The sequence below is a fragment of the Crassostrea angulata genome, chromosome 2 (assembly GCF_025612915.1).
Source record: "Crassostrea angulata isolate pt1a10 chromosome 2, ASM2561291v2, whole genome shotgun sequence".
In the NCBI taxonomy this organism is placed as follows: Eukaryota; Metazoa; Mollusca; class Bivalvia; order Ostreida; family Ostreidae; genus Magallana; species Magallana angulata.
Window position 1 is genome coordinate 14774525 of NC_069112.1, and position 19679 is coordinate 14794203.

Consider the following 19679-nt stretch of genomic DNA (forward strand, 5'->3'; position numbering starts at 1 on the left):
ACAAAAAAGTTAGTCTTGTAAAATGATCTTTAAAGAAAACAAATGAGATGAAATAATTTGTTTACAAATATTTCAATTTCCATAATTCTCTTTTCCAATAATAGAATAAACTTTTCATTAGTTCGTAATTAATTAACAGTCATTAATTTGGTCGTAAGTCGTACGCTCTGTTGTAAAACTTAGCCCTGGTATATTAGTGACACTACTTTTGAATAAACCCTCTTACATTCACTTAAATATAGTCGATGCAGACAACATGTAAATATTTGATCTGATACGTCTCTGTGTAACATTAGAAGCACTACTTTATATTTCACTATACTTTATATAGTATAACATAGTTTTGCACGACCCTATAAAAATAATTTCAGATGCACGGTTATAGTATCTACATGTATCTGTTGCTTTCGTCATTTGATGCACCTCCAATTTATAGCTAAAGCAGCATGTGACTACTGGAAACATATGGAATCCATATTTCATTTCATTCACAAAAAAAGACAACTCGTATACGTTAGCCTGGGTATAAGTAAAAAGAGAACAGATACAATGACCCTTAATATGGAAACGACTGTTCAAGTTGAGATCAGAGATTAAAAACTACACCAAACACAACTTCACATACCTGAACAGCATGATAGCACCATAGGGCGGTACAGAGGAGGATACACAAAGCAGAACGGTCAACATCCAGAGGTCTGCCAAATAGTGCACAAGCACCAAGCTGAAGCTTTACCAAAGCTGTGTTGTGTCTACACCCCTGTATGGACCAGGCATGAGTTTTACTAAGCTTCTTATCTTACGCAAAAATATTATTACTTAAGAACTTCGTAAGATTTAACCTAAGATAAGAATGTTCTGTTTTACTAACGTGTTCGTAAGTTTTATTCGTAACCTTAACTTACGAAACGTTCGCAAGTTTCCGTAATGGAACTCTCTAATAACGGAGGTGTGAATATTCGTAGTTACGAACGCTGCGCAAGCGCAGAGGGCACTTTCGTTTTCGCGGCTAATTACATTTTATCGTCTGCGAAACTGTTTTCAACAATGGAGAAAGAGTTGAAACGGAGAAAACCCAACTGGAGTGAGTCGGAGCTAATGGCTTTAGCAGAGGCCGTAGCTCCGCACTTCCGAGTTTTAAAGGGGAAGTTTTCCGCTTTTATAACTTCTGAGAGGAAAAATCAACTGTGGCAGGATATCGCTAACCAGTAAGTAAAGAGAAAGCATCAAAATTGGACCTCAAATCCTTAGAAATGATATGATAGCACATACAATGACAATGTTATAGCACCGTATATCGGTTGTTTTAAAAGTTTAACAAAACAATTCTCTCTACATACCCAGAATATAAATTAAGTTCACATAATCTTGCCATAGAATTCCAATGCATGAAAGACTATATAATGATTGTAACACTGGAGTACAGATATTGAAGACTAATTACATTTTTTATTCAGTTGTTCTAAATGTATTAGATATATTCATTTGAGGACAGTTTTTGAAAGAATTTTATAAATATGCTTTACATAAAGTAGCACACGCTGAAATTGACATATGACGTCGGGATATTTTTAGATATAGTAATCAGATGTAAGCTGAACATCACTGAGGTAAATAATAGAGGAAACTCACAATAACATTAGCTTCTGGAAATATTTCTGTATTCATAGATTTTTCAACAAAATGATTTAATTACTGCGATTCAGTTTTGAAATAATTTTTCAAAAATGTCAGATATCTTGAAGGCTATGTTCTGTTTTATTTAGGGACCAGGCAAAATTAACCCCTTCACGGTAACTGTGGTACTGCTCATTTGCACGACAAAATTACATAGTTTGGTGAAATATGACATATAACGTCAATTGTTTTATTTATGTCATTTAATTTTCTACGTACTGAAATTTTGGCGAAGTACCTGTATATCATTTTGCCCTGCAAGAGAGCAGTACAACGGTTATCGTGAAGGGGTCTATTTATCATCATTTCAAACTGATGCTTTTCTGAAAATCTAAAGATAGGGGGAGGGTAATACATGCAAGGGTATTTCTAAGTGATGTGAGGCTTTTATCATGATACTATCATGTAAATGTGTGTAGTACTGAATAAGGTTTCTTATTAAAGGAGGTTGAACAACAATTGATATCAAAAAGATTATAATAAATATGTTTAACTAAAGGAGAGCCCTATGACTCTATGTTAATAATAGAAAAGTGGAAATGGTGGGTTCACTTAAATGGCCATATTTTTCTTAAACCTCAATGGAATTGGCAATGCGAGGCATACTTTTTCTCATAATTGCATAAGTTTTCTAATTTTAAGACAAGATATCGTTTCAGAGGATGTTAGTGTGAGTTAAAGGTAAGTTATAGGTGACAAGTGACAGTTTTGGATAACAAGGGGAGTAACTCCCTCTTGAATAAGTTTTTTTTTATAGATTTTTTGTCTTTAAAATATAGAAAATGTTTAAAATAAAAAAAAAAAATTCTTTAGTTGAGAACTGCAACTCATTCTAAAAAAGCGTTTGTCCCATGGGTGTTAGCAAATGCTAAAAAAAAAGTTTTGTTCCATACTTTTCTTTTATGAAAAAAGTCATTGTCCCATGCCTGTGTGTACCTGTCCCATCATAGTGATAAATTTTGCCTGGTCCTTAATAATAAATCTTTAACAATGTTAAAAATATCTCTCTCATTTATCAGTAATATACATCATACAGAAACAGTGCAGTTGCTTAATTGTAAGATTTTTTTTTCTCTCATGTGAATGTTAAATATAATACTGATATATCTTTCATATACGGATATAATAAACAATATTTCTCATATATGTATTATACATATTGGCCCCATAAATTGACTGAGTTACTCAATCAGCTGTTGTGGGTTGGGTCAATATTACTGGCAATATAACTTTTTAAGATGGTTTCAGGATTTTGAAATATTAAAAAAAATGAGTTGAAACTTTTTAGATACATTTTGTCATTTTTTCACAAATTCATTATCTATAAGGCTATAAGCACAAACAATGTGCAAATACATATATATGTGTACACAGATACACTCTACAGCTGCACAAATTTGATATATTAAAAACATATATTTAAGTACCTAAGGCAAATATTTATATTCTAATAGAGTCAATGCTGTTGCAATGGTCAACAGAACAACCGAGGAAATGAAGAAAAAATGGGCAGACATGCAAAGTCTGACAAAGAAAAAGGAAGCAGAGAGGAGGAGATCAATGAAACAGACAGGAGGAGGACCAGCCCCAAATTTCATGTTCAAAAATTGGGAAAATTTGGTAAATACTTACAAAAAATTCTTATGAATATAAGTAGTAAAATATTTGTCTGTCTGTCATGAACAAATCATTTCCTTTAGTAAAGGTATGCTTTTTTTAAAGGTTCTACAGTCTTTATCAGATGTTGCAATTGAAGGCATCAGTGGTGGAGTTGATACCGCAGAATGTGGTCAATTGGCTTTTTATATATATTTATGAATTTTCACATTGATATTAACCTAAGGTAACTCACTACACCCAGACTGTAATCACATGTAATACAAACTTTTCATGTTGATGCAATTTTTCATAAAATGAAATAATATAGTTCTTGATGTTGAATATTTTAAACAAGTTTTTTTATTCAAACCATCCACCATTATGTTTATCATAAGAAGTGTCTCAGTTTCTAATAGCAAAAAGTAACCTTATTAATCATTTTGTAGAAAGTAGACCATCCCCAGTGGTACCTGCAGGGATTATTATCCATGAAGTTCCGGCATCAGAAAATTCAGAACTGAGCGAGTCTGCTTCAACCCCATGTGCAAGTATGTACATGTACTAGATCTGATGATCCCTTCACACAAGATAACTGATATATACTTATTGAATTGAATATTTATTTTCATGAAATGCATATTATTAACTATATAACAATTTCTTTTGAACATAATTTTTTCGATTGATAATTTTGTTTCATTAATCATATTCTTTCTATCAAAGGAATAACAAGTATCAACAACAGCACATACAAAGACATGAATTTTGAGAGTAAGTTTAAAACAACACAATTAATGTAATGAATAACAATTTAACAATATTGTATCAAAAGTTTGATAGCATGAGACAAAAAATATCAACATATAACTTTATACAAATTGATAGGTTTTTAAGCACTAATGATTGTGAAGGCATAAAAAAAGATTATACAAGTTTATACAAGTGTAATATTGCATTACAAATGGATATTGAATTATTACAAATTTAATTTCAGGCGAGTCTAGTCAAAGTCAAGAAAGGCCAAGAAAACAGACAAGGGTGCAAAGGAAAGGTAACAATGAAATCGAGCCATGTAAAGTGAATTTTAATTCTTTAAGGAGGCATATGGTCAGTGATATTGTTAAAGAGAACTAAAAAGTTGTCCATCACACTACTTTGTCATAATGATGATATCTTATTAAGTTTGATTTCAACAAATAATATACATGACAGCCATTTTTTCTCATGCAAGTCTTACACTAGGAGGTTAGTTAAAAAAAATGTTTGTTAAATGTCAGCAGTCTATTTAGTGTAGATAAAACCTTAAAGAAAAAAACCCTTATTGACTTTGTTAGAATGAATTGATATTTAAAAAAAAAAGAAAACCTATTCTCATGCTTTCTAAAACTTTTCTTTAAAAGAAAATGAAGTTCCAGTACACATATCACAGCTGTTATCTATGGAAGAGGAGAAGATTTCTAAACTGGAGACATACAGATCCAGAAAAATCAAGATTCTTGAAGAAATGCTTGAACTACAACGCAGAAGCACCATTGCAGTTGAATCCATAAGCAACTCCATGCACCAGTCAGGAAATTCTCAACCATTGTCATTGTCGTTATCTCCTGTAATTAAATTCTCTTAATATATGCACTAAAAAAACTTAAGGTAGGTTAATATCTTCTTCTAAAGAATATTTATATCAAAGCTTCTATATTTAGTAAAGATTTTAAATTGTTAAGACAATGACCCTCAAAATAGTTCTTCATAAAAATCATTGGGTAAAATCTTTATAAAAATCTTCTTCTCAAGAACTACTAAGCTACATTCTAATGTATGGTAATTTAAAATCATTACAATATTCAAAAAATGTTTCATATTACTACTGTATGTGAACTATGGGCCTCTTGTTGAAATGTTCGCGATATTATTTATAGGGAAAACTGTAGTTAAATATTTTAATGCTAATAAAAAAGAATTGCTGGTACATTTATTAATTTGTAAGACTTTGTATTTTTGTGGAGTTCTGATGAAAGTCTCTGATGATAAATTGTTAAAAATGGAGAGAAAATTGTTGATTACAGGATCCAGTATAATGGTTTTTCAGATTAGAAACTGCTTGTTATATGTTGATTGTTTTGTGAACTGGTTACTATTATATCAAAATGCTAGTACATGTAGTAGTTTTTTTATATTGATATATATTGTCCATGTACAATTATTTAACTTCTGTCATCATAATAAAGTAACATTTAAAGCAATGTGAGCTGTGTTTCTGAGAAATTTATTTTGCTACCTAAAGATGCTAATACCGGTATATTATAATTCTGTGTGTACTTAAACCTGTGTGATATAATGGGTGAAAACAAATCTTTAATTTTATCATAATAAAGATTCCTGTACAATGCAATATATAACAAATCGCTTTGTGTACAGGGCGACAATAATGTAGTTTTGCTTCAATCAGAACCTCAAACAAGAGGCCCATGGGCCACATCGCTCACATGAGGAACAATAGGTATGATAAAATCAGCTTAATGGAGTCATAATACAAACAATCTGGACAATGAACAATTATAATACATGTAGATCCTGTATAAATAAAATCCATTTCCCCCCTGGATATTCTTATGTTTATAATCATTAGTTCCTTTTCTAACAGGATGATTTTATAGTCATATCACATGATGAGTATTGCAGTTCTCAAAAAGATCCTTAACAATTGTTTATATATGGGATATAAAGCTACATCAAACTCTGAACCTTCTTGTGAGGCCAAAGAATTGTCCTGGAGACAAAGTCTTAACAATTATAAAGAATCCTCTGGCTGATTAGTTTCTGAGAAGAAGATTTTTAAAGATTTACTCTATATATTCTTATGTTAAACTTTAACACCCCCCCCCAAATGTGGCCCACCCTACCCCAAAGGATCATGATTTTCTGAGGAGAAGATTTTTAAAGATTTACTCTATATATTCCTATGTAAAACTTCGACCCCCATTGTGGCCCCACACTACCCCCGGGGGTCATGAATTTCACAACTTTGAATCTACACTACCTGAGGATGCTTCCACACAAGTTTCAGCTTTTCTGGCTTTACGGACGACAGACAAAATGTGATCAGAATAGCTCACTTGAGCTTTCAGCTCACGTGAGCTAAAAAGGGTCTCAACAAAAATATGAGTAATCGAAGTCTGGAAATCATTTTATTGTCGGTCAATAGAATAGCAAGACTTCCAATTTACCCAAAAAAATTTAACATGAAAATTGCAACAACTTAAAAACCTAAATACCTCTTCAAAATCTTTGTACAAGTCTATCTCTCAGCATTGCTGCAGTACAATTGTAGGGGATATTTGGAGCAAATGGTTGCTGGACATCATCTTCTTCCTCAGTTTCTACCATGAGAGGCACCCTCTCATTTATGGCCAAGTTGTGTAGCCTCATAGCACATTCAATTATTTTCGTGCATTTGTCTGGTCTATAAGGCAAGCATCCTCCAGTTTTGTGCAAGCACCTGTTGATTTATAAGTTTGAAATGTTTTAGGTTTTCACTCTTTTAGAAGAAAATTCTTTTTTTCAATACACCATTTCCTGATCTGAATTAAATTTGATATTTTGATTAAAAGGTGACGTACCTGAAACGTGCTTTAAGCACACCAAATGCCCTTTCAATAGCATTTCTAGTACGACAGTGAGCCGAATTGTACCGCTCTTCTTGTCCACTCCTCGGGTTGCTGATAGGAGTCATCAGCCACTCTTTAAGGGGATAACCCGAATCGCCTATCAGCCAACCTCCATCCTGAAGGCTTTCAATCAAATTTGGCAAGGAGCTGTTTTGCAAAATGAACGCATCATGGGTTGCTCCTGGGAATTTGCAGACGGCATTTGTGAACCTGGAAATCAATTAATATTTGAACAATAGAAACATAAGTATTTCTTTGGTGTATATATAAACGTTTAAACTTTTAATTAGCAATTCATCTTTATCTGAATTGAGAGTTTTAATATCCAAACCTTAAATCTGCGTCTACAACCGCTTGCACGTTTATGGAGTGAAAACCCTTTCTGCAGACATACAGATGTTCATCTTCTGTTCCCATGCCTTGTATGGGTATCTGAGTCCCGTCGATGGCACCAATCACATTTGGGAACCCAGCAATCTTGTAGAACGACGCTTTGGTACGGGAAATGTGTTCCCTCCTTGTAGGGAACTCGATGTTCTGCAAAGCTTTGCAGACAGCATCGACCACTCGATGAACAGCCAGACATCCAGATGATTTGGAGATCCCATGAATGTCTGTTGTTTCTGAGAGGTAGTCTCCTTTAGCCAGGAAACGCAAGCATGTTAGAACCTGGAATGATTTAAAGGTACTGTTGACATAACACACCTGTAGTATGTTTATAAAAGAGGGTGAGGGTAGCCTGGAAATTAGTTCAAAATCTTCGACAAGCAAAAAAAAAGTAAATAAAATAAAATGAACAAAAGATAATGATAAAATGTAGTAGTGTTCCCTAGTTTTAATTTTAGTTTTGTATAGTATTAAGGTATTTTGATTCACATATCATTCATTCACTCATTCATTCATTCATTCAATCTCTCACTCTTTGCGCTGCACTGCAATACTAACTGTGTTGTGTGTGATTAAACCTAAACACTCCTATTTAAAATAATGGTTAAGTCAAAATATATAGAGTAAAGAAATGATTTTGGAATATTCCATTTGTATAAAGGTGTTTTTATTCTACGCTTTGATTAATCAGTATTGGTCACTGCTGACAGTGTGTACAATTAATATCGTGAATATGGTGATCGATTCATGATATGAAATCCAGTAAATAGGACTTGCACTCAGTTCCATAAATTGGTTACTATATGTTTCTGTCATTGCTGTAAATAGTTTTATTGATATTTATTACCATAAATATTTCTGATCATTTGGAATTATTGTTTAAATATAAATTATCAAATTATCGGTCTTTGCTGATAATATTAATAAGTGATCTAAGTAAATATATGTTTTATGTCAATGTCTGTGCGATGTTTGTGTTTGTATTGTCTTTGTTGTGTGCTTATATATGTTTTATGTGTGTGTTGTTCTAGTGTGATTTCCTGCATTTACCATATATTCCTACAATTTATTGAAAAAGGAATCGAACCCTATAAAATCAACATGGTGTTATTATGTCATCTGCATCAAAACCCGGTTACAATGCATGTACTAATAATTAAATGAAATAAAGACTTTTCAAAGATAAAAAACATTATTTGATGCTTGGGGGGGGGGGGGGGGCAGGTTCAGAATTTTTTAACCAGACATTAACACAAGTAGCGGATAAAAATGTCATATACATTTATATCCGCGGCTACCCCATTAGGCTTAACACAATTCTATAGGTCTATTCATTTAGTTAAAAAAAGTCCATGACAAAAAAGCCTCTCTCCTTTGATTTCTTTAATTCTTTAATTATGTATTAATTTATTTCCTTGATCACCATTTTACTATATTATGATTAATACTTGAACTATAATATTGCTTAGTATAGGTATGGAAATATATTCTAACCATACTTGACTGTCAACAAGAAATGATATAAATTTTACACAATAAATCAAAAAATGCTTTATATATCTTTTAGGCAATATTTAAATTTTATTTTAAATTTGTATGGTTCATCACACACAATCTTGTTAAAGGGGAACAACTCGATGAAGTAATAATACAGTTGTGGCCCTTTTGGTTACTCTTCATCCTTCTTTCAAAATAGTGGACAAATAGAAATGTTTGCAAGGATATCATTCGGAATCATTCTTTGAACATAACCAACATAGTAAGTGTATTTTTTTAATCAATATCATGAGTGTGATGTATTATGATATTAATATTTTGTAAGAATTTGATTGATAAGAAGCTTTATAAGTCCAGCTTCTGTTTATTTTCATTTAGAATTTCCTCTGTTAAGTCATATCCATAAAAATACCTGGATGTGGGCTGGAATGGCATGCGACCTCAAAGTTTGTGGCTGTATGAAGTCTTTGACATCGTCTGTCAGCTGCAGAATAACTCGCCTTGGAAATCTATATCGCCCAATGAGCTCGCTGTCGGTCAACATAACTAGAACTTGACTCCTGTCTCTGAAAACGCGTTCACGACGCAAAGCCTTGTCTTCGTTTTCTCTTAAAACTTCAATAAACAATAAGCAGGCGGCCATTTTTATTCATTTATTTAGAAAAATACGAAAAATTCTTAACTTAGAGTAGCCCATAGGCTGTCGTAAGTTACGACGATATTTTTGACGTAACTTAAAGTTAAGAAGTTTGGTAAAACAGATATTCATCGTAACTTACGGTTACGATGAAATCTTAAACTTAAGAAGCTTAGTAAAACTCATGCCAGAATGTTGGTGAATTGTAGAGACAGACTTCTCCAAAGTGTGATCATTTCACACCACATGCCTGCGCAGAGTACTTTGAATGTTTTTGGCCAGAAAATATAACAAAAGAAGAAAAGCTCTGCACTGGACCTAAAAAGACACGAGAAAGGGGGGAGACCAAGAACATCATGGAGAAGGGCAATGGAGAGCAAGCTTAAAGCCATGCAGAAAACTTGGGGATCAGTAACGAGACTGGCCACGGAAAGGCAGAGGTGAAGGAAGTTTTCTGCTGCCCTACACACCACAGGGTGTAAAGGACAATGGTGACCTAAACAAATAATAAAACAATGTAACATTCCTAAAACTATATATTAAAATACCACAATTATTTTTGTTTTATAAGTTATATTGTATTATGAAGATTTGCACATTGATGAAAACTTGGCTGTACATGTTAGTGGATTCCATTTGATTGGAAATTACTTTGAAAATATATTCAAAAAAATCTAAAACCCCTTATAAGGGTTTTTTAAATGTGATGTTTGGTCATGTATGAAAAAAAATAAAGCTTGCAACTTCCTTATTTTTGAGATATATATAAATGACTTTCTTTTATTGGTGGTTTGAACTAGGTTCAGTTTGAACCTGATAATAACATTACCCCGAATATATTCATCTAATAAAAAAGAAAGTTGCGTTTTTTATGAAGAGTTAAAATAGAACAATACACACATCCACATCACTGTATACCTGTTGAATTTTAGGTGACGACAAATCTTGAAATCCAATAATCAGTTATCTTTTTTGGGATATTACTGATATAAATACTATAGCCTATGATTACGGTTTTTATTTGTTTTGAGTTTCTTCTTTTTGGGAGGGGGGTAGGGGTATTGTAATGCGAGCATCCTACTACATGTATCCATTAAATAGCTCCTGATTTTATACTATTTTAATTTCGTCTTTATATCAAATATATTGCAATATATATAAAATGCTGTGAGAGAAATTATTGTCTATCCTAACCAAACAGACACGTCATTTACATGAATAGACCAAGAATAATAAGTCTTTGTCTTCTAATTTTGATGCCTGGTATCTTATTTGAGGAACCTTTTTTTTTTCATCATACTTATGTACTTTGAAGATAAAATCTAACTCAAATATAATTTTAGGACATGTTACCCAGAATTACATTTATAAATGATATTGGATTTCGAAATAAAAAAACCGATTTACGTAATGAATAGTAGTTACAGTAGAAATATGAACCATGTATTTTTAACCAAAGTTATTTACGACTTATGACGGTTTTCATCGATTAAATACTTCGAAAGCAAGTTTTATCACACATTTGTAGATAACCGTAGGTGATAGGGCTGAGTATCATGGCACCCTGTGTTGTTTTATATATATATATATATATATGAAGAATTGAGATTAATAGTGCTTTAATTTTATTTATGTTAAATATATTTCTATGTATATTTTGAAACGTTTGTTTGAAAAAAAAACAACATTATCAACTACTTTTAAATGTTCAAAAGCAGGCCATTGGTTCTGGATATTTAAGAGATACATTATTATGAATAACAAATCCAAGGACATTTTGGAAAACTTAGCTCTACAGTTTGCAAAAGGTAGTTTTGACAGTGAAATTGCATTTAAGCTAGAAGAAATTTATGGAAGATGGGGAATGACGTTTACGTTTAACGTTGGGATATTTCTTTGGCCTGTGTCGCTTGTGGTAACAACGATCATGTTTGTCGTCTTTATACGAAAGAAGCTTTTGGGAGCTACACAGAAATTCATCATGTCTATTTTGATTCTAGATCTTTGTTTCGTTTCAACGACCGCTATAAGAGATACTCTGTTAAAAGTGTTCGATATGAATTACGGCTTCTTGGAATACCGCGTCTGCCCCGAGGTAATGTATTCTATACGTCTTCAAATGGTACTCCACGCCACTTCAGCTTGGCTCAACACGCTCATGTCGGTTCATCATCTGTTACTAGTGGGGTTTCCACTCCGGGTCAGAATGTGTAACTTATCAGCTTATTTTTACACGTTTTTAGTCTTCCATATGCTATTTTGTTCTATATTTCTATGTTTTCTTATTACTCCTGAATTCGAACCAATACCGTTAATACAGGAATATAGATCTGGATATCCCCCTAAAAAAATAGAGGGTTGCCTTGTTAAAACGATGCGACTCTTTTGGATGCTTCCTTTTCACAATTGGTCAAATGTCATAACGTACATACTTATTTTATATAGCCAGGTGATTCCGTTCAGTCTTAACCTGGTAATGGCCGTGGGTCTTGTTATTCTTTTGAATAGAAACCTTCGGTCTCTTAAGGTTTTAACCAATAACGTATCCATTAACCGCGTTAGCTATGTTAAGCTTATGAAGATCAACATCGGTCTTGGAGTTTCCTCAATTCTTCAAGAGCTGCCTTTGATTTTTGTCCTATTTAGTCAATTTCATTTCTCTAAATGGGACAACACCAATGAAGTATTTTCAAGTTTTCAAGGACTAGCAACCTCTATTATTTATATTTCGTACAATGTTGGGAAGCCAATCAACCTCCTAATCTACTCCAGCCTCAGTTCGTCGTTCAAAAAGGAACTACAACACATCAAAACAAGAATATGCTGTAATTTTCTCTGCATCTGTAGATGTGTTAAAAAGAAATTTAAAGCAACACAACGCTTGAAGTAGATAACAGTAAAGCTAGTCTTCTTTGGGGGCGAAATGTACGAGTATCAACTACATTCAAACCGAAATTGACTTTGAAATATAATTTTCTTTGTTATTGTTTTAGTTAATAAAAATATGTAGGATTAAGGTAGCTCGATGGTTGTGATCAGTTATAGGCTTTTCTATTTTCACGACAAAAAGAGCTTTGTATAAAGATATAAGGAACTAATACATTTCGAAGCCAAAATTGTCGATATTATTTTCTTAATTAAATGTTGGTATATGTCATTGGACAGAAAGTAACCCCCCCCCAAAAAAAAAAAAAAAAAAAAAAAAAAAAAAACAAAAAAACAAAAAAAAAAAAACAAGAAAAAAAAAACAAAAAAAAAAACAAAAACAAAAACAAAAACAAAACAAAAACAAAAAAGACTGATGTTAAAGTTTAAGGCATGTCTGAGGGCGAGCATGTTGACTACCCATACTTTTAAAAATGACTTCTATTCTAATTTTCTATATGGCATGTAATTGCACAAGTCTGAAATGAACAATGAATGATGAGGGCTAATCGAGAAAAAAAATCATAAAAAACAAGTTTGACTTCGAAAAGATATGTGTTGACGAGATGAATTGTTATTTTCAGATTCAGTTGAAGTGGGTCCATAGCTAAATGCGATGTCAAATTAATGAGGGTTTTTGTAAGAAAATTTCAGTGATAGATACTATATATGTAATAGATGAATTCAAATCATCTAGTATTAATATTTTATACATGTTTGTATTAGATGAGTCCAAATCATTTGCTAATGATATTGGACTTGATTTATTTCGTGAAAAGCGGAATCAAAGATCTTCTTAAAAACAAAATCTTAAATATCTACTTGTTTATTTAAATGAAAAGGATGGTGCATGTTGAAAGTCAGTTGACCAATATCATTGATTTTGGTATTCGTCATTTATAGTCGGTATTTGTATAATTTAATTTGATTTTTCTACATGTAAGAATATATTGCATATATTTGTCGTCAATTGTATATTTAAAGTTTTTTAAACTTTGTTATAATAAAACTAAACGATGGAGTGTTCTTTTTTTATGATTTAATTATCTAGAAACATTGAACTGGTGTCACTTTTTATTTACTACATGGATTTTTATCAGCTGACACACACAGCTTTGGGCTTTGTGTCGCAGTGACATTGACAATACACTTGAAGATGTGACAATATATAATCCTTTTAAATGTGCGGATACCGACGTAAAAGTTAATGCGAAAAGCGTACCTGTGAGAATCAAACAAATTTTATAATCATATATTAACGAAAAGATCGCTTCAAATTCAAAGTGTTATAATGACAATGTCTGTAAAACAAGATTATAACAGTAATAATAACCCAGATGGTTAACAGATTGTTATTGGGTTTTTTTTTATGACACCTCGCTGCATCGTTTCGTGAGTGTAATTTCAGCCTGGTTATACCATAGTTTAATAACACGTTCGAAATATATTAACGAAACATTGATTATGATCTTGTCATGTTCCATCGTTATAAAGTCTATCCAAAAAAAAAAACTAAAAAAAACTAAAGAAAAAAACCAAAACCTGTTGTTTATTCAAAATATTATATTTTGACCATAATATCAATGTTATTTTTATATAGTTTCTTAATGACAATAAAATCGTTTGACTCATATAGTTTATTCTAGTTGTCTGAGTTCCAGCGGCAGATACACACATTTTTTAAGGTAAGACTTCGAATGTTTAGTGAACTGTTAACTGAAATCAATGTTATATATATTTTTTGAAAACGTGTTTAAACCTATACCATCGATGATATCATTCTGCCTTTCGAAAGTAATTGCTTTGTACGCTTCTACAATTGTTTGATTGAAACTCAATTACTCCGATATGGTTTTTTTTCGGGGGGGGGGGGGGGTGGGGGTGGTTCGTTGTATTAACGTGTTAAATTTTAACCCCCTAAAATTTGCCTTTTATGAAAAGGATATCTTTATACAGGATGTGACATGTACATTTGAATATAAAGGTATAATAAGCAATTCCTGATAGTGACAATGTATGTTTATGTTTTAGAAAAGACAAATAAAAGTAACCCATGAACCTAATGTAACAAACATGAAATACGGTCGTCAATAATGTGAATACATTGAAATATTTTAATATAATGTTTTTACTTTATAAATATACTAGACTTTGACCCATGCGTGCACGGTTTGACATTGTATATCAGACATTTACGAAATAGGTACATCGACACACCTTATTATTGACATTTACATAACAAAGCTATAAGCCTACAATAATGATATTAATTTCACAACACTTTCCTTAGTTTGAATACACTTACTGTGTCTCAGGAAAGGCCCTAAACACAGTTAAACGCCTCCCTTATACCCGTGATATAGCAGAAAATTGCAGAATCGCTCCGGAACGATTTTGGAGAAAGTTAATGAAGTTGCCTTGAAAATAACAGTCAAATTCATCATAACAAATCTTTTTGAGACTGCAAATACCTTTCAAATAAAAATCTTAATCCATAATTCAACACCTTTTCACCAACGTACACGGATTTTCTTTGTAAAACTGGGTCCGTAGGGTGTAATTCATTTTTACGATAAAACATATTCTATCTTCACTCTCCAACAAATATAATGTAACTTTTTTCCATGTAATCAAATATTTTCTGTCATCACGAAACATATATATATATATATGAACAGAATATATAGCAAAAGTCCAATGAAAATTTACCCGTATTTGTATTATCATTCTGAGTTTATTCTAACAGATGTGATATTGTGGAAAAATAAACTAAAGATCTCGTTAGCGTGAATGTATTGCACAAGCGCAAGATTGTAAAATCCAAAAAATCCAGGTGATTTCCGGAATTTTTTGAGGAATTTTCGTTGATTTTTAATTAGCGAAGCTTAACTGAGAGAAAATAATAACATATTGGTAATCTTCATGTACCAATGATGTTTAAAATATATAAAAGAAAAGACAGTATTCTTCCGATTTCTCGGTATTAAAGACCAAAAAATTGAGTATATTTTTATGAATATAGTAGTATAGATTTTATAAATATATAATATTTTATAAATATATTTAATTATCATTTATAGATATACACTGGGTCGCATGATTTTCATACTTATTGTTATTTCATAATTAATCACCTAATTGTCTTCGGTCTTTTCCGTGTTTTTTTCCCGATTATGACAAATAGCACACGGCGGTCGTGGCCGGTAAGGAAAGTATGTTCACCTTCCCTAGACACCTGAAACTATCTTGATAGAGGTCCGACTTGCTCTATTTTGAATTTCTATTTCGTTTTATGGAGTTTTGAGATAGTTGACAGTTTGTTATTGTCATTTTTCATTGATATACAATTTACAAGCGGTCAAAATTATTTCAAATTTGTTTATTTTAATTCCGAATGCTTAAATAGCAGAATGGAGTGCGAAACATAAACAGTATTTATAAAAAATATCGGAACATGTTTTATGTTTTTGCAATGATACAGGTCACAATTAAGTAACCATATCTTATAACTGTCACGTGGTATTTCAGTGTCACGTAGAGTGTCTCTTAGGACAAAAATGCAATGCTCATTTGAGACAAAAAGACAAGGGCAAGGTATACAAATGGTGAAGTAAGTCATAAGTCTATGTATCATAGAAATCAATGCTCATTCAGTTGTATAATTCGTTTCTACGACTGTCAATCGAAAAATACGAAGACAATTGGGTTATCTATCAATTTTCTTTTCAAAAAAATCATAACTTACAGATAAGATGATGAAATTTATAAAACTATTTACCCATAAACATAAAAAGTGGGCGCCATAGAAATAGTTTGCGTATTCACAGAATATGTAATTTTTGCAGATCCTCAATCCAGAATGAGTACCACTTTGCCTAAAAATGTCCATACTATCAGCGTTTGGGAGCTATATATATTAAAAATTACTATATGGAATAAACCATGAATGTTTAAATGCATAGCGCTACATGTATTAGGTAAAAAAAAAATGATTTTTGTAACATTGAAAACTCTTTGCACCCAGCTCTAAACTACGTACTGATTACATTATTCAATCATTTGCAAAACTCAAATTAATGTTTTGTGCATTCCCCAATGATATTATTATTGTAACATTTTATTATAGTTAAATGCTTGTAGCAAGTATACGCTCGGTATAACAGGTTCGGGTTATTAGTTTAAAAGAAAACAACAATAAGGTATTAAGGGTTTTAAAAGTATTATCATCAATATATTATATTGTACTTTAACAAAATCTAAATACATAATGTAGATTAGGGTCAAAATTTGATATTTATATTTTTTTTTTTACAAAGTTGTCATATCATCCGACAACAACTCGTGAATGCATATTCGTAAAAACAACATGTATGATTCTTATTTAATAAAATTACCTGAAACAAATAACCATGTTGTATGTAACTATGTTTAAAATTAAAACGCATTGGCACTAGGACAGAAAACTAATAAACTCTGTTGGTTACTTATCTTTTATGATTTAAATAAAATAAAAATGAAAGTTTGAAGATCATTTCAGTAATAAAAACACACAAATATTAAATCCTTATCAAACATATAGTTTGTTTCAAGTTAAACGATTCATATATCAAGAGAGGTAACCATAACTCAATTTGTGCAAAGAGTATAAATTATCTGACTGATATATTCTAAAAGCTGTTATAAAAGACAGCTATGAAACGTAGCATTAGGCTATTAGCAAGATTGCATCGATGTCGATTGGCACAAATGATGCATCCTGGTTTTTCAATAAAACATACAACCTCTTTTGAAGTGCTTTGCCTCCATATGCTTCAAACAAACATTGCAACTCATAGTGCTACCAGCAGATAAAGGACGTTTATGGAGTTTATATAACATGAGATATATTCTTGAACTCTTATTAATCCCAATGTCCATAAAAAAACAACAGGGAGACATAGTGTCGTTCATATGTATTTATTGATCTGTTGTATTGTGAACAGACATTGTTAAATTCATTACGCAAACATAATTTTTCAATTTTGTAACGCAGATGTAATAAGTAAACACTTTCATTAAATAATTAAAAGCAATCAAATGACTTTGTCTGCATCGGTAGATTGTATCAATTCTATTTCCTGTTTTCTGTGGATCCGCTCACTGTATTAATTTCCCCTGCTATTTGTGGATCCGCTCCCTTTGTTATTGTCTCCACCGTCGTCGTTTCCATTATCGTCGTTCCCGTCGTTGCCATTTCCGTTGTCGTCATTGCCATTGTTTCCGTTTTTGTCATCATCGTTTTCTTTTCCTAGTATTTGTTTACAATGAAATAACATTTAATGCGGAGAAACTTCTTTTTCAAGTAACGAAGTCCGAATGTCATGTTTTACACACGTACACAGTGAAAATTAAGAAAGAAAATCTAAATATGTTTTTTATGATTCGAGAAAAAACACTTCCATTAATAATTGAAAAGAGTGTCACACAGGTAATATATGTATTAGTCACTGGTGTGATTTGTAACGCTATTTCAAAACTGAAAGCCGCACATTAAATTGTCATTCTTCATAAACTTTGATTTTTACTGATAGGATACTATGTCATCAATATGTAACAACACATTTACCATCTGGCTTGGATGAGCTCTCCAGAATTAGGCACACCAGGAGAAATACGATGACAATCTTCATTGTGGCTTGAATTGCAACTGTTACAGAAATTTGAATTTTTAAACCGGACAATATTAATTTTGAAATCCAAAAACTCCATCTGATTTTGTTTTTTATATTAGATATATAGAAATGTTACTTTCATATATTGAATTATAAATCAGCTGTAACAAATGATTTTCCACACAAAAATGCAACAACAACGAAACACATTGAAACACATTTTCAATCACAAGAAGAAATGAAGAAGGTATACACATGAAAACATATATTTTTTTTTACTTCCGAATAGAGCCCCCCCCCCCCCCCTCCCTAAATGTTAATCAGTTTGTTTACATGACAGACTATTGAAGAAAAAGGCGGAAAATAAAATCACCTAAAACAATATAAAACGAGAAATCTTTTGTATCAAAAGCTTGACTGATCATAAAATTGTAATACCGGTAATGCTTAAAACTTAGATTAAAGAAACACTATCACAGATATATTTTTTCCATAAGTAAACATTTATATTATCAAATAATGATACTTGAAATCTTTGAAACTGAGAATTCCCTCCTATTTATCTTAATTTAATAAATGCTTACCAAGAAATGTAGGATCTTTCAAATCTGCTTCTAACTAGGACGCAATATTTTGAAGAAAAAGTGACAAATATATAGGTTAGAACTTCAGTAAGGCCCCGCCTACTTAGCATGATCTTCAGCAAATGCATAATACAAATTACGTAATCATCATACAAGAAGACTAATTGGTGCCAGAAATAGTGATATACGACAAATAATAAAACCATTTCGTCATGTATTTGGATGGATCATTATTTACCTTCTTCGAAAAAAAAAACTTCAGCTAAGATAGACAATGATTTATCTACTTGGAAAAGCGAGTACATTTGCATGTTATTTTATACTAAAGTGATAATTGTTTCGAAAGGGCATATATTCTTGTTACAACTCTCTTTCTTTTAGGAAATACTATTTCTATTTTCTGAGATGCAGAATAATATAAATTACAACTGGATGTAAAATGAAAACAAACACAACTTTATAGACATTAAAAGTATATAACGAATGTTTCAAGCATTCGCGATTACATGCAACTTGTTATCTATGATGTAGTTATACCGATTTCTACCAAAGAACAAGTGCACTTAAGCTATAGAGAATGGGCCCTTTTTAAGTGCCGTTTATATGAAGAAAAAATCATCAAATTGCTTTTTTCTCATAATAGTTAAGCACTCATGGATACTTCTGATTTATATGCACGCTTAAATTTACCAAAATTAGAATTATTATACAATTTAAAAAATTGAGGATTTTTAAATGCCTATAAATAATCTAAATCCGGAAAAATCGAACCGAACCTACTTGAATTGTGTCTATTTAAATCAGAGGGAGGAGACATTTAAATCAACATTGCTCTGTTGGTGGATCGATTGCCGCGTTTGCTGAATTATACTTTATGCATTATTTTACGTCTGAAAACAAATCGAATGAAGCTTTGAAGTTGCATATTACCATAGTGACAAACAAATATTCCTGACCATACAAAGATGAAGGAAAGCATTCTAAAACGTGTCAATGTTTTACAGTGAGCACATTTGACAAACGTTTACCTGGATGGAAACCACGTGATTTTTTAAAA

General features: G+C 31.8%; 2 protein-coding genes and 2 long non-coding RNA genes across 4 annotated transcripts; 2 read left to right on the forward strand and 2 right to left on the reverse strand.

Moving 5' to 3' along the window:
• Positions 1 to 856: 856 nt before the first annotated feature.
• LOC128170430 (myb-related transcription factor, partner of profilin-like) lies at positions 857 to 3856 on the forward strand. Its single transcript, XM_052836200.1, has 4 exons — positions 857 to 1208; positions 3132 to 3297; positions 3400 to 3466; positions 3723 to 3856. The coding sequence occupies exons 1-4, from the start codon at positions 928 to 930 to the stop codon at positions 3839 to 3841; spliced, it is 633 nt and encodes a 210-aa protein (XP_052692160.1). The 5' UTR covers positions 857 to 927; the 3' UTR covers positions 3842 to 3856.
• An 888-nt stretch (positions 3857 to 4744) lies between these two features.
• Positions 4745 to 9647, reverse strand: LOC128170429 (putative nuclease HARBI1). The gene is made up of 5 exons (XM_052836199.1): positions 9238 to 9647; positions 7273 to 7610; positions 6894 to 7151; positions 6549 to 6772; positions 4745 to 4880 (listed from the first exon to the last, which is right to left on the reverse strand). The coding sequence occupies exons 1-4, from the start codon at positions 9466 to 9468 to the stop codon at positions 6553 to 6555; spliced, it is 1047 nt and encodes a 348-aa protein (XP_052692159.1). The 5' UTR covers positions 9469 to 9647; the 3' UTR covers positions 4745 to 4880; positions 6549 to 6552.
• LOC128170432 (uncharacterized) lies at positions 7535 to 9327 on the forward strand. The gene is made up of 3 exons (XR_008241832.1): positions 7535 to 7626; positions 8954 to 9087; positions 9204 to 9327. It is a non-coding gene; the product is annotated as an uncharacterized LOC128170432 (long non-coding RNA).
• A 7680-nt stretch (positions 9648 to 17327) lies between the features above and the next one.
• On the reverse strand, positions 17328 to 18683 carry LOC128174936 (uncharacterized). The gene is made up of 3 exons (XR_008242595.1): positions 18623 to 18683; positions 17993 to 18073; positions 17328 to 17674 (listed from the first exon to the last, which is right to left on the reverse strand). It is a non-coding gene; the product is annotated as an uncharacterized LOC128174936 (long non-coding RNA).
• Positions 18684 to 19679: the final 996 nt, after the last annotated feature.

What these genes read in the sequence shown, in the direction of transcription:
- LOC128170430 (XM_052836200.1), top strand. Translation starts at nt 928, where the DNA reads ATGGAACTCTCTAATAACGGAGGTGTGAATATTCGTAGTTACGAACGC. An exon ending in TCAAAAATTGGGAAAATTTG is followed by an intron (nt 3,298 to 3,399) that starts GTAAATACTTAC and finishes CTTTTTTTAAAG; the next exon opens with GTTCTACAGTCTTTATCAGA. An exon ending in AGTTGATACCGCAGAATGTG is followed by an intron (nt 3,467 to 3,722) that starts GTCAATTGGCTT and finishes ATCATTTTGTAG; the next exon opens with AAAGTAGACCATCCCCAGTG.
- LOC128170429 (XM_052836199.1), bottom strand. Translation starts at nt 9,468, where the DNA reads ATGGCCGCCTGCTTATTGTTTATTGAAGTTTTAAGAGAAAACGAAGAC. An exon ending in GTTGTAGACGCAGATTTAAG is followed by an intron (nt 7,152 to 7,272) that starts GTTTGGATATTA and finishes ATTGATTTCCAG; the next exon opens with GTTCACAAATGCCGTCTGCA. An exon ending in GTGCTTAAAGCACGTTTCAG is followed by an intron (nt 6,773 to 6,893) that starts GTACGTCACCTT and finishes ATAAATCAACAG; the next exon opens with GTGCTTGCACAAAACTGGAG.